This window comes from Mytilus californianus, unplaced genomic scaffold, assembly GCF_021869535.1.
Source record: "Mytilus californianus isolate M0D057914Y unplaced genomic scaffold, xbMytCali1.0.p SCAF_1, whole genome shotgun sequence".
NCBI lineage: Eukaryota > Metazoa > Mollusca > Bivalvia > Mytilida > Mytilidae > Mytilus > Mytilus californianus.
In genome coordinates, this window is record NW_026262581.1 from 47,941,880 (window position 1) to 47,955,658 (window position 13,779).

General features: G+C 31.1%; 1 protein-coding gene across 5 annotated transcripts in view; it reads right to left on the bottom strand.

Annotated features, from left to right (window-relative positions):
- The window catches only part of LOC127703943 (E3 ubiquitin-protein ligase HUWE1-like), a 134,423-nt gene that overhangs the window by 120,272 nt on the left and 372 nt on the right, over positions 1–13,779 (bottom strand). For 4 of the 5 annotated variants that reach the window (XM_052207997.1, XM_052207994.1, XM_052207995.1 and 1 more), the window contains exons 1-16: positions 13,641–13,720; positions 11,961–12,042; positions 10,301–10,399; positions 9,887–10,003; positions 8,363–8,523; positions 6,899–6,977; positions 5,938–6,000; positions 5,448–5,522; positions 4,713–4,829; positions 4,130–4,229; positions 3,453–3,553; positions 3,086–3,147; positions 2,277–2,365; positions 1,680–1,760; positions 1,327–1,412; positions 651–755 (exon numbers count right to left, since the gene is read on the bottom strand). In XM_052207997.1, coding sequence (XP_052063957.1) covers positions 651–755; positions 1,327–1,412; positions 1,680–1,760; positions 2,277–2,365; positions 3,086–3,147; positions 3,453–3,553; positions 4,130–4,229; positions 4,713–4,829; positions 5,448–5,522; positions 5,938–6,000; positions 6,899–6,977; positions 8,363–8,523; positions 9,887–10,003; positions 10,301–10,399; positions 11,961–12,005 — 1,380 coding nt within the window. In that variant the 5' untranslated portion in view covers positions 12,006–12,042; positions 13,641–13,720. Of the gene's footprint in view, positions 1–650; positions 756–1,326; positions 1,413–1,679; positions 1,761–2,276; positions 2,366–3,085; positions 3,148–3,452; positions 3,554–4,129; positions 4,230–4,712; positions 4,830–5,447; positions 5,523–5,937; positions 6,001–6,898; positions 6,978–8,362; positions 8,524–9,886; positions 10,004–10,300; positions 10,400–11,960; positions 12,043–13,640; positions 13,721–13,779 lie in introns of those variants that run through there. The other variant, XM_052207991.1, reaches the window with a different exon arrangement.

Here is a 13,779-nt window from a genome sequence, read left to right on the forward strand (position 1 = left end):
TCACATTTTTCTTGGAATTTTGTAAGAAATATAAGTAAAACTGGACATCATTGAGAAGGGAGCCATCTCTGTGAGCCCTGCTGACCTTGAACTTTGACCTAGGAAGTTGTACAAACATTATGACACACCCTCTGGTGATGGTTATACACGTCAAGTATAAAGTATGAAATTATAACAGTTCTCTAGAGATAGAGCGGACACATTGTTACAGATGGATTGACTGATCACTATAGGTCAACCCGCCACTAGTCAGGGCCCTAATGAAATTTCTATACTATGACTGGTTGGGTCTATAAAAAGTGTCTCCCATGCCCCCAATTACAGCTCTAATCTTTCTCATGATAAACCACTACTTCATCATATAAAAATATCTCCTTGTAGAATGAAAGGATTATTTTTTCAAATGCTCCTTAATGGAGAGATTTGAAACCACATTTGTCAACTCTTGAGGTATATGAAATAGAGAAACTAATTCTCAGAAAAAAAGAACCCAGTTCATAAACTGAAAAAAGAAAATATTTCACACCTGCATAGGAAAATCTCAATCTAATGACCTTACTCCACTAGATTCTACACCACTTTTGGAAGAGTTTTAACTCTTTTAAAAAAAGAATTTATAGCACGAAAAAATAATTTCAAACAAACATTACCTCTAATCGGTTAATAAAGATAGACAATCCTCCTTGTGACTGGAAAGCTGCCATGTCCAAATTTGTGATCAAATCCACAACCCTTACTGCTCTTGTCACAAACTGCTGAAATGAGATATAAATATGTATAACTTTAGATTCTAAGTAAATTATCACGTTTGTTGAAATCCATTTCAAGATATATGGAAAATTAAAGGTCTTGTGGTTTTTTGAAGTAACTATTTCCAAAAGATCTAGTTTGAATTAGACAGGTAGTCAGTTCACACATGTTGAATAACTAAATGTCTAGATACAAGAAATTAACCTTATACTAATTTGCCCTTTAAAGAAAGGATAAATTTAGACAGGTTTCAGTGTTATAAAATTAAAGAGTACTTGAAATAAATATTAGCAGATGTGAAAACACTGTAACAGTCATGACGTGATGATATGGAGACCTGTTTGTATTTGTCACAAGTAAATTACAAACAAATATAAAGGAATCCAATAAATGAGAAAGGATTCAGAGTTTGATATTTAATTTTATAAAAATAATGTCTGCAAGATACAGACCTTGCATAACTGATATACTTAAATTCCAATATATATGATGCATAATTTGGTCTTCATCTTGTTTCTTTTCTAAACTCCAAATAAAGTTTCTTTAAAAATGAAGATAAATGTCAGATTAACTTACTGTTATATGCTCTTGACCATCTCCATACCAATTAATTACTTTTAACAAACATTCCATCATGCCACAAGATACTAAAGCTTCTACACCTGAAATTAAAGGTCATAATTAAAATGCATGCATGTGGTCAAATTCACAAGTGTATAATTCTCAATATGTTTTTGATACTGATGTCTGGAGCTGATCTCCAAAAATGTAATGCAACTGGTTCCTGGTATAGCTATGGTACATTTACTTTTCTTAATCTGTGAATATATGGACTACTGTGAACAATTTCAAGATTTTAGCACCATTTTCTTGTTGTGTGTCCTAATTTTTTTTGGAAAACAATAAGGTTAAACAGTTCATTTACTTACCATTTTCATAACTTGCTAAATGATACAGGAAAGAAAATAAGGCAGTTGCATACTGTTGAGGAAAAGGCTTCAAATCTTTCTCTGAAATGTGAAGTTAAAAAATTCTTGTAAATCTACAATGTTCACCAATTATACGCAAAGTATTATACTGGTATCTTTTTCAGTTCCTTTAAAACAATTTTGCCAAGATGGTTTGATTTATGGCACTTTGATATAAAAATATTTTATATGAACTTCGTTTTTCTTACAATTTAAGATGTAGTGTACTGTAGTTGTTGAAAAATCTAATACAATGGCAAATATTGCACACTTCCCAAATAAGACGATTATGGGTAAAAAAAAAAAACCAACTGATTGTTTACAGCTGAAAAATACAACCAGATTTGTTATATCCCTTCTACCAGTGGCTCTCAAAGATATAATATCACTTACCCTAATACGTTTAAATGGAACACCCTAACTGTAACAAAATTTAAGTAAAGTTAACAGCCCTTGCTGTTTCAAAACTGAATTTATGTAAACATCCCTTTGTAGAACATAACTGAAGAAATGGAAACTAGTTCTACATGTGGATCCTCTAAAATTATTTTCACTTACCAGTCATATGCTGTATACATGATCTAACTAAAACCGGTAAGAAGCCATGGTAAGAAGATGCACCAGTCACATCAATGATGTTCGTTAATCTAAAATAAAACAGTTTATGTGAAATTATAAACTCCTCAGAAAACTGATAATCTAACATTTCAATGTTTTACATATATTAATTATTTCATTAAAATAATTGTCCCAACTTTTAAAAATTAGAAATTAGGTTCTGCAATTTTTTGCCTTGTGAAATGATGTCTTGGTTTACAGACAAAATGTTGTGCAAGTCTACAATGGATCAAATTTATACTTGTGTATTGACCTAGTACCAAACATGTTACTGTAAATAGTTTTGTAAAGTACCTAGTACTAAGCATGTTACTGTTACAGTTTATCCTGATTTCTTTGTGCTAATAAATATTCACTTTTCTTGCATAAATAATAAATTTTCATTCTACACTATGACATTCCTATTTCCTTTCATTTTCAACTTGTGATGTAAATGTATTTGGAAACATTTTAGCATATAAAACAAGTGAAACTGTGAGCTCACTGATGATACCCCTGCCCAAATACTTGACGGTAAACAGGAAGTTGTTGAATGATGAATCTGAAAAAGCATCACACGGTATAGCTGACTTATATAAACCCTGAAATCAAATTTCAGAAATCCTTATGTAGTTCCTGAGAAAGATGCGACGAAAAATATTCATTGGACAGATGGACAGACGGACAGACAGACATAGGTAAAACAGTATACCCCCACTTCTTTTAAAGCAGGGGTATAATTATAGTTCTACTCAATCTAACAGACTTACTTTGGGTTTCTTTCTATGTGAATAATAGATGTCAGAGTTCTCAACGATGCTGCTTTAATATCCTGTAATATAAAATTCATGTAAAAACTAATCAATGAAATCACACTAATGTCTGATTTTGTTTAAGATCATATATGCTTGAAGATTCTAAAACTGTTTGTGTGAGGTTTAAAATGAAACAATCTAACCATCCCTGAAAAAGTTTTATAACCTAGTATTTCCTTTCTTAAAAGTCATTCAAACCCTAAAGCATCCTAACAATATGTGCATTATAATCCAACTGCACAATTTTTTTTAATGTCCCTTCAATAAATTCTTTTTGAAATGTCTTAATTTTTCCTTTCATAAAAAGATGTCATTTACTTACAACTAAATTTGAATCATTAACTTCAACTATATCTACCAGCTCTTCAACTAATCCTGGATACAGCATGGAGTTCATATTTTCTTGTACAGCATTTGAATATACTGTAATAAATATATAATATGCAAATATGATACATGTATCAAATATAAATATTATGTTGTACAGCTGTTACAGTAAGGCAAATATAAATTCTAGCAATATATATATAAATTTGTCAGATTCCAAAAGACCAAAAAGCCTGAAAACACTTGTATAACATTGTCTTTGATTGTACTAATCAATTGTTTCATGCACTTATATTGCAGAAACAAATCAATAATTATAACATCTATACTAAATTTACAATGTAAATATTCAAATCATTAATATCCTGTGACAGGACAACCTATGAATTAGGGCTGTTCCAGACTTAATTGAATGGATGGATAAAACCACTTCTATTTAATTTTGATGGTGGTTATATTATAAAGATAGCCTGAACAATTATAGGAAATAAAAATTTCATGCATGGTGGGGTTAAATAAAGTGTGTTTCCCATCCCCCATATATTTATTTTTGGAACAGCCCTTATTCTAATATCAGTTCAAATTTGAAAATATCATTTTGGCTTTGAAGCTAGGTAGATATTATCAAATTAATGACACTTTAAAATACACTAATAAATTTGATGCACATACCTAAAATTGCCAATGCCTGAAGTCTCGCCTGGACACACTGCAACCTTGCTTCATACTTGGAGAACAAACAGGCAAGTCTGATATGAGTATACAACAAAGTCTAAAAAAAACATGTGTAAGTTATTTTACTGCACCATTTATTAAAAATTATAACTTTTTCCAAAAATTAACTTTTGGCAGATACAAAGTTTGAACAAACAAAGAGACCAAGGAAAAAATGAATCTATAGGGGTATTCATTGCATGTCTCTTGTCTACATGTGTTTTCATCCTAACTAGTTGGCAGGTTTTTAGAACTAAGGTCAACCGAGAACAAAATAAAACTATAAGGCAATTCATAAAGAACACACCAGAGAATATCTAACAGGCAACTTATAACCTAAAAACTTTCTCATCAAACATATCAGAAATATTTTAAAAGTTTCATGAAACTAAATACAACTTAAAGATATCTTGCATTAAAATAAAATTCCTTTACACCAATTATGAAAACAGAAATTAATGCACATGCTTAAAAACCTTAATAAAATGACAGGAATGTTGTAGTTTGTCTTATCAATCTTTCATGAATATCATTTTCTTACCTGCTTATTTTCAGGAATTTTAAAAGATGACATGATTTCTTCCATTATTTCTGAAGGCATCTTCTTTGATTTGTCCAAATTTTCCATGTGAATAGAAGTTATAACACTGGCTTGATTCTGTAAAGTAAAAGTTTATTTTTATCTTTAACCCTATTAATGAAAGCAGTCAATAAAGAAGTTATGCTTGATACTGGCTTCAATGGAAATAAGAACTCAGCAGAAAGCACATAATATTTAATTTTAATACACTAACTGAGGTGATCTACACAATAGACTTTGCTTATGTTTTATCTATTTTTGACATGACACTGAATTCAACTAAATTTTCAAAAAATCTCTCTCCTATACTTGTAACATGATGCATTTTCCCAAAGGCTATAAACTTATGAGGTTGACATTTCTGGACAATTATGTCTATCCCAAATATTTCTATGCTATTAAGGCATTTCAAGTCAATGATCATATATTACACTTGCTTCAATTCTTAAAAAAAGTATTTTTTCAATGTTCCGGAAGGATACACAATTTTGTGTCTGTACTCGTGCATTTTCCTTAGTGTGCATACATGTTTAACATTTTCCATTAAAATATTTTTTCTAATAATCTTAATCTAGTTTTTGTTCCTTACATCTTACACATATTTTGCAGTGTGTTATGGATATGCGTTGATTTAACATTTTTAAGAGAACTTTCTAAAATGGTAAAGACTAAAAATGTTATTAAGCTTTATAATACTTTTTTCCCAGCTTTGTCTTCCTTGTTTTCCATGTAAAATTCGAAGTGAAGTGTGGTTGCACTAGATGGGAACTCCTACAACAATAAAGTGATAAAAAAAATATAAGAATCTTTCTGAATTATTTTAATAGAAGTAGAGAAATCCTAAGACTCCTGTAATACACAGGAAATACTTTCACTAAATCCTTTATCTTCTATCATTATATTAATGTTCTCCATAAGAAGTTTTTACTTAAAATATTTGAACTCACTTTGATTACGATATTTTCTTACATACAAACAACATAGAAAATTGAATATCAACATTTTAGCACTATACTACATTGTCATTATGTATAACAGGATGAAAGAATTCATAAATTTCCATCCATCGACGACACCATTATATTTACTCTAGCACTGATTACTTCTTATGCTGCTATATCTAAACCAACACAATAGAAATACTCAATGCAAACTTCAGATGTTTAACTTTTCTTCAAATACTAACCGTTACTTGGCTATTTTTGCAACACTCTGCCAAACCAAAACCATTTTCCTTTCCACCCCAACTCTGAAAATAAAAATTTATTATCAAATATTTTCAACCTTTATTTTTGCTTTCTCGTGATACATTTTATCCTTCTACACACAGTCTTTACAATTTACCACATTTTATCCTTCTACACACAGTCTTTACAATTTACCACAATCTCACTGGCCAAGACCAGAAAGCATTTTCAAATTCATAAAACAGAAGATACAAACCTTTAATATAAATATATAGAAATCTTTTGAAAAGCTGAGTTTTAGCAAATGAAATTGTCTAGCTACAATACCAGGATAGAAATTACAACAAATTTCTACCCAACGATGCCAATCACTAAATTAATATAGCACTGTAAACAACCACATATGTCACATGGTAAGACACAAATGAAGATACACAATGCATTTGCTCAAATAATTTTCCCTACTTGATTAATCCATGAAGTCATACCTTAATTTCTCATACTCTGTAAATGAGCATAAAATGAAAATATTTATGCTAAGGGCTGTTCCAGAAGAAATGAATGTGAGTTGGAAGACACTTTTTTTATTTTATCCTACCATCATGAATAACTTTTAACTGGTCTATATTTGTTTTTTCTCACCACTCAACAATTTTCAATAGAGGTTTAATGAAAACAACCAACTTTTGAATACCTTACTTACAGTATGCATATCTCACATTGGTCTGTAATGTGTAAAAATTAAAAAATTCAGAAACCAAATCCTTGTTATTTCATTCATGAATAAAAGTATTTTTAGAGTAGACCTGCAATCTTCAGTTCTCTGTTAGAAATTCATAAACAATGAAAATAAAGCTTGAATAAAGTTGTTAAAGATGCATGAAAATGCATAATAAGATCTGTCATGCAAAATATTAATTTCAATAGCAATAATGTATTAACAATTAATGGAAATCTCACCTCAGCTAAATGAGTCAATCTGATAATTAAGGCCTGTTTTTTGTCGTTTGCTAACCTTGTGATGAAATTTGAGCGTTTGCTGAAATAGATATTAGTGACACTGATGAACATTTTGAACATGTGAACATTTCTTGCCCAGTTCTATACAATGAAACTTCTTCGAAGTGAACATCTATATACTGGTGCTTTTCTCATTTAAACAGAATCAAGAAGTCCCAACACATCTTAATTCAAGTAAATAAACATATAACTTAATAAAACATGCCACTCCTTTTCAAACTGCATATTGGCTGGCATTTTTGTATTGAAATAAAAAGAAAGCCACTGCTATCATATATTATTTAAGTTTCCATGACAAAAAAAAGGATGAAAATTACATCAAATTTAGATTAATTTTTAAATGTTTGCTACAATTTAATAGTATCTGGGCTCAATATTCTCAGTGCATCGTAAAGATTAACCAGTTGAACAAAATGCATTCTTAGATTCACCTGTTGAAAAAAATACATCCTTAACATCCATATCTAACTGTTGAACTCATTTTAGTAATTGTATCAGGTGAATTATTTTAATGCTAAAATATTAATCACCAAGAACTATAAAAACTTTAATTCACATTTGTGAACAGAAATCGTGAGGGAAGACAGTGTTGTTTGTGACATACTCAAAATGCAATATGTCCAAATTATGGTATATTTTTTTTTTTACTCTTGCAAAATAAAAAATAAAATAAAAATAAAAGTGATGTTATAGTATTTGTTTATAAAGCAAATGTAATAAAAAAATAGCTCAGACTATTACAGGTAAAAAAAATACTTTAGTCTTAGTAATGAACTTTAAATACCCCAAAAATTACATATCAAGGGGAAGTAACTGTTGTAGATTTTAATTATTAACAAAACGGCACACTTGAAAACCATTTCTTTTACAGTGGACCATTGTGTAGCAAATTTACTGTATAAGCATTTGAAAATCTTATTATTTCTATCAACCAAACTATGCAAAATACTATTTAACAATGTTTTAAACATACTAAACAAGCCAGTTTCTATTTTAAAAACTCCTGTAGTAGCCCACACATTTTGGCCCAGCTTTCCAAATTAAGTGCGGCCTTCAAATTCCTTGTTAAAAGATTGTGATCATACTGTTTTTAACTGAACTGTGCCAGTTTTAAATTGTGTTTTTTTTTTTTTACCTTTAAGACTTAGGGGTTAGACAGACAGATATTTGTTGTTTTTCTGATGTCTATTTACTCAAAGGCATGGCTTGTTCATATATGTTGTATTGGCAATTTTTTTTTTGTAATTTCTGTTATACATCTTAATATCATTGTAGTGTTGAAAATAAGCCACAAAAAAAAATCTAGAGTTTTAATATTTAACCATCTCTGTCACTTGCACTTTGTTAATAATCCCTTTTTCTAAAATAAAATTAAAAAAAAATGTCAAAAAATCCTGCTCTTACCTGAATACATAGAGGAGATTTAGTACTGCCAAAACTACAGTCATATCACAGGATGTCAGCAAAGTTGTCAAATGCTCCATTGAGTTGTACAAATGACGGGAGAAGCTGTGTTCTATCAGTAAGGAAGTGAAGTGCAAAACGTGTAGCAGCAAACTCTTCATCTACGAAATTAAAGAAACAAATTAACCTTGAAAATAACTCCCACGGTTATTTCACAAACAATAACAACATACTGTTAACAATAAAAACAAAAGCACTATTTCTTTGATGTACTTGTTATTTCCTAGCATTCCATGAAATGAATCTATGATAATTTACTGTATAGCTACAATACCAGGATAGAAATTACAACAAACTTCTACCCAACGATGCCAATCACTAAATTAATATAGCATTGTAAACAATCACATATGTCACATGACAAGACACAAATGAAGATACACAATGCATAATAGATACTGAAGTGAATGTTAAAACCCTGAAAGGTGTGCAAGTTTCCAAGGCTGTCAATCAAAAATGTAGTAGTTGAGTGATATAACACATGTTCTTCATTTGCAGCAGGACTGTGCTGCACAGTGGCGGATCCAGAACTTTTCATAAAGGGGGGCCCGCTGACTGACCTAAGGGGTGGCTGCTCCAGTCATGCTTCAGTGATTCCCTATATAATCAACCAAATTTTTCCCACCAAAGGGGGGGGCCTGGGCCCCCCCTGGATCCGCCTATGGTGCAGGAGTTTTTTTTTATCTTATTGTATGTTGTACCTTTACAACATAATTTCGATTACAGGTTTATGAGTGAGTAAAACTGTTTTAACCTCACCAATTTTTGTGCCTTCACTAAGTCAAGGGTATCTTGACCATGTGATGTTTTTGATTTTGTATGTACATATTTTCTTGGAGCACTCACTTATTAGTGATGTAATATGTTGTACTGTCTAACATTTTTGGTAATCCCTTTATCGTTTTTGTAATTATTCAAGCATAAAAATGTACATTTCTGAATCTTTTTTTTTCAGTGTTTTTATCAATATTCTACCAGAATAATAAAGGTTTACAGCAGATTTCATTGAGTGTGTAGGGAAAAGTAGAATCCTTGGTTAGCTTGCTTGTTAGCTGAACCGTGAAGTCATTATTATGTAAGGTATACTACCCTCCTTTCAATGTAGTCTAGTCTTACAGACAGATAAATTGGTTATCTGTCGGACTAGTCTACTCTTAAAGGAGGGTAGTTTACCTAACCTAATAATGACATCACGGTTCAGCTAACAAGCAAGCTAACCAAGGATTCTACCTTCCCATACACACTCAATGAAATCTGCTGTAAGGTACATTCTGTTCTTATACATAATTACTTATTTGTCCATACACCTGTCTTGTTGCTCAATATTTGCTTCATTTAAGTAGCATACTCTGCATAATTATTTCTGATTTTCACAGTTGTTTAAGCATCAGTAATCTGTTATTTACAATAACATATTTAAAATTAGCCCTAGTACAGAAAAAAACTTGTATCTCAAACACTTACCTCTTCCTTCCCAGTCTGGTCGCAGGACAGAGTCCATTTCCCATCTTCTTTCTTACAAGTCTTTTCCAAAACTTCATCAAATCTGTCCAATACATCTGACCAATGATACAATTCACACTGCAAGTAACATCTCATAAATTAGTACAAACTTCAATTACATACCGGTTTGTTTTAGAATAGTGTTTTTCCTCACTATTTTATCATATTGGTACCGCTGATAATTATGTCATGTGAATTGATTTCCTAAACTGTTTTGTATTAAGTACAATTTAAAGATGTCCATGATCTATTTCAAATATTACATCTTATAGATTAAAAAAGTGTGATAGATTAACTGTATCAATTTTTTAGTATCAAGAAATCCAAACAACTTTATTATTCAAAAAATAAATTTTGTGACACAGTTTTAAGTACCTTTCCAAAAGTCCATGTCTTCAACTGCAATAATTCACTTTTGAGATTTTCTTCTGTAGCTACTTTGAGTTTTTCTATAAGTGCTCTGCAATCAACAGGCTACAAAAAAAAATGTCAATAATATACTAAGTGACTTAAAATAAAGGAAAATCAAAGAACCATCAAAGTGACTTAAAATGAAGGTAAATCAAAGAACCATCAAATTCTTACAAAAGTAGACAACAGTGAATCATTGAAAAAATTTATACTATCAAATGGTCTCACATCTCTGATATTTCAAAACATGCAACTTTCAAAACTACATATAGCCTATGGGTTGTCAAAAAAATATTTCACATTTTGTTTGTTTTAACAAATAAACTATATGGCCTCAATATTTAGTTTGTGGAACCCTGTGCTAGGCCTGATCGTAGTCAAAATCCAGAAGATAAATAACATCACTATTTTTTTCAGAAGAGACCAGCAGAGATTTGCAAGGAAAACTCGACAAAAATCATCCTATTTCACTTTATTACATATTTCTTATATGCATCAACTTGAAACAATTTAGATATTGACATAATAGGCTATTACTTGACTCCTGTGTTAAGTTTTAAAAAGTAGGAAAACAAGATTGATACCAACAGAATATTTTCTTTTCAAACTAAGATCAAATAGCATAATAGTCTATGGGAAACATTACCCTTCTCAGAAACACTATTCAGATTTGGAGCTTAATGGTACTTGCTCGGTATTGAATCAAATACTCTTGATTTTACCAAGCTAGAGTTGAAACCAAAAGTCAACCAGTCAAACTTGCTGGTACAAGACCACCAAGACAGTTGATACTTTAAAACAACTAAATGCTTTATATAATAAGATTAATTGGATTGAGCTTATGTAATAAAGACAGCTCACATGGGTTGACATCAGTACTAGGCAATACAAAAATTAATCATCAGGGTTTTACAAGCTCTGAAATGATGGTCAATGGGTTCCACATGTGGAGCAGGATCTGTTTACCCTTCCAGAGCTAATGAAAATATCCCAGTTTTTGGTTGTGTTCGTATGGCTCAGTCAAGATTTCTATGTTGTGTTTTGTATACTGTTGTTTGTCTTTCATTTTTTTTCCATTGCATTGCAAGTTTGTTTTTGACTGAATATCCCTTTGTTTCTTTTGCCTCTCTTTGACAAATTTAATCATTCTGGTAACATGATGATGAAACAGTCTGCGATGACGAGTTAAGCCCTTTCAAACTGATTTTTATAGTTTGTTCTGTAACACCACTGTCCCAGGTGAGGGGGGGTTGAGCGCTTACAAACATGTTTAACTCCACCACATTCTTTATGTGCCTGTCCCAAGTCAGGAGCCTGTAGTTTAGTGGTGGTTGTTGGTTCATGTCGGTCATATTTGTTTTTTGTTAATTGATTTATAATAAATTAGGCTGTTAGTTTTCTCAATTGAATTGTTGCAAATTTTTTCCGTATCGATGACTTTACGGAATGGGTTTTTCTCATTGCTGAAGGCTCTACGGTTGCCTATATTTGCTTAAATCCACCTCATTTGAACTTTGGTGGATAATTGTCTCATTGGCAATTATACCACATCTCCTTATTTTTATCTTGAGAAAAAAAATGGTTAACATGTATAATAGATCACGTTATATTCTATTGTTCTTACCACTTCTGTTGTTGATTTTTTCAACTTTGCTCTGTCAATCTTCATAATGAAGTTCTGTAATTATTCTAACAAATACAAGTTCCTAAAATATATATATATGTTACATGTAAGTTGTGGCATGTCTTCAGTTCTTTATGTACTTTTCAATATCTGTTGATCTACTTCATTTATCATATGATTAAGACTGAAACAAATTTACAAGAGAAAGTACCTTGCAAGAAAAAGTATGAAGTATTGATATTACACCTGTACAGACCAGTGAATTTTAATAGTACAACAAACGCAGTTGGGTAAATCTTGGGAGATTCCCCCTCTCAGGTAGCAATTGTATTGTATTGTGGTCAATAGATGTCTACACAACAACAGGTGATCAAAAGGGTGTCACTCAGTGGATAGTATCAAATGTAATTCAGGTGTTTGTGTTTATTTTACCATCATCTGAAGAGATGAAAAAAATGAACTTAACTTGATATACATGTATATATATGGATATGGTGTACAAATTTTTGAACCTCATGTTTGCGGTATACCATCTTTTCCGTAAGTTTATTGTTTTCTGTCTAGTATTAAATTAATGATAAAGATCCATTTTGTTACATCTTGTGATCCGTTTATTTCGCAATTACCAATGGCAGTCAGCAGGGTTTAAGAACATCCTTTGTTCGACCTGTCAGTCAAATGAGTTTTGTTTAAATTTACTTTTTCACTTTTTTGGTCTTTTGGAAAATGTTGTTTGTGCTGTATTTAGACCCCTCTACCAAGAAATTTGTTTTGAATGCACACATATAAAAATTGCAGTTTTTATTCAACACAATCATAGGTTTGAACGTTGTTTTCAATTTAGACTTGAAACGCAATCATACATTGTAGGTTTGAACGTTGTTTTCAATTTAGACTTGTATATATATATATATATCTAGTGGATTCTAGGCCTTACAAATTTTCCAACTGCACAGGTTTGTCTTTACTCAAAGTAGGTTTTTAGGTGTTATCCTGCGCATAAACAAAAATACCAAGAGAAATTACCATGTGCAACAGTATACCATGAGAGGAAAAACAGTACAAAGCGACAAGTTGTGTCAATTTTGACCTTAGGATCAGGTTTAACTCAACAATTTTTGGCCTTTTGTTATGGTGAACCATAAAACATGGATACCTCTTGTGATAGTTTAATCTATGCAGAATTAATTCAAAAATCTTAAATTTTCTATTCATGACAAGTGAGTCCCTAGCCTCAGACAATGTCAGCCTCCAAGTCTAAATGTCTTTTGGTTAATTAGGTGATTATATCTTTATTCTCACAAAGCCAATGGATTCCAACAGAACAGAGAAAAACAATTGCGTATACAATAAACATAATAATCATTGGGTTGCTGTAACATTATATCCAACATCTCTTTTGTTCACATTTTGTCTCTCTATTGGTTTTTTTCTTCCTTAATATAGTCCAGTTATCCATCAATGGCATCATACAAGCTGATGATTATTTACTGTTGCATGCATAGCCTATCTACTGATGATTATTTGCTGTTGCATGCATAGCCTATCTACAGTACTGTACATACATGTACATAAATAAACCAAATATAAGGAAATTCAGTGCTGTAATTTACAAATAATTTGAAGTTGACTAGAACATAAAGTTTGTTTGAAAACATGTGTGAAATTTTCAATACATACATTTAAATGAAATAGTTTTGTGTGTTGCTTTCACTGACAATGTGGTAAGTGCTTAAGTTTGCCGGTTTTACTTTTGCTTTCATATTCAACTGTTGAAACGGAAATTTCTACATGAATCATTGCTATTTAATTTAAGTCA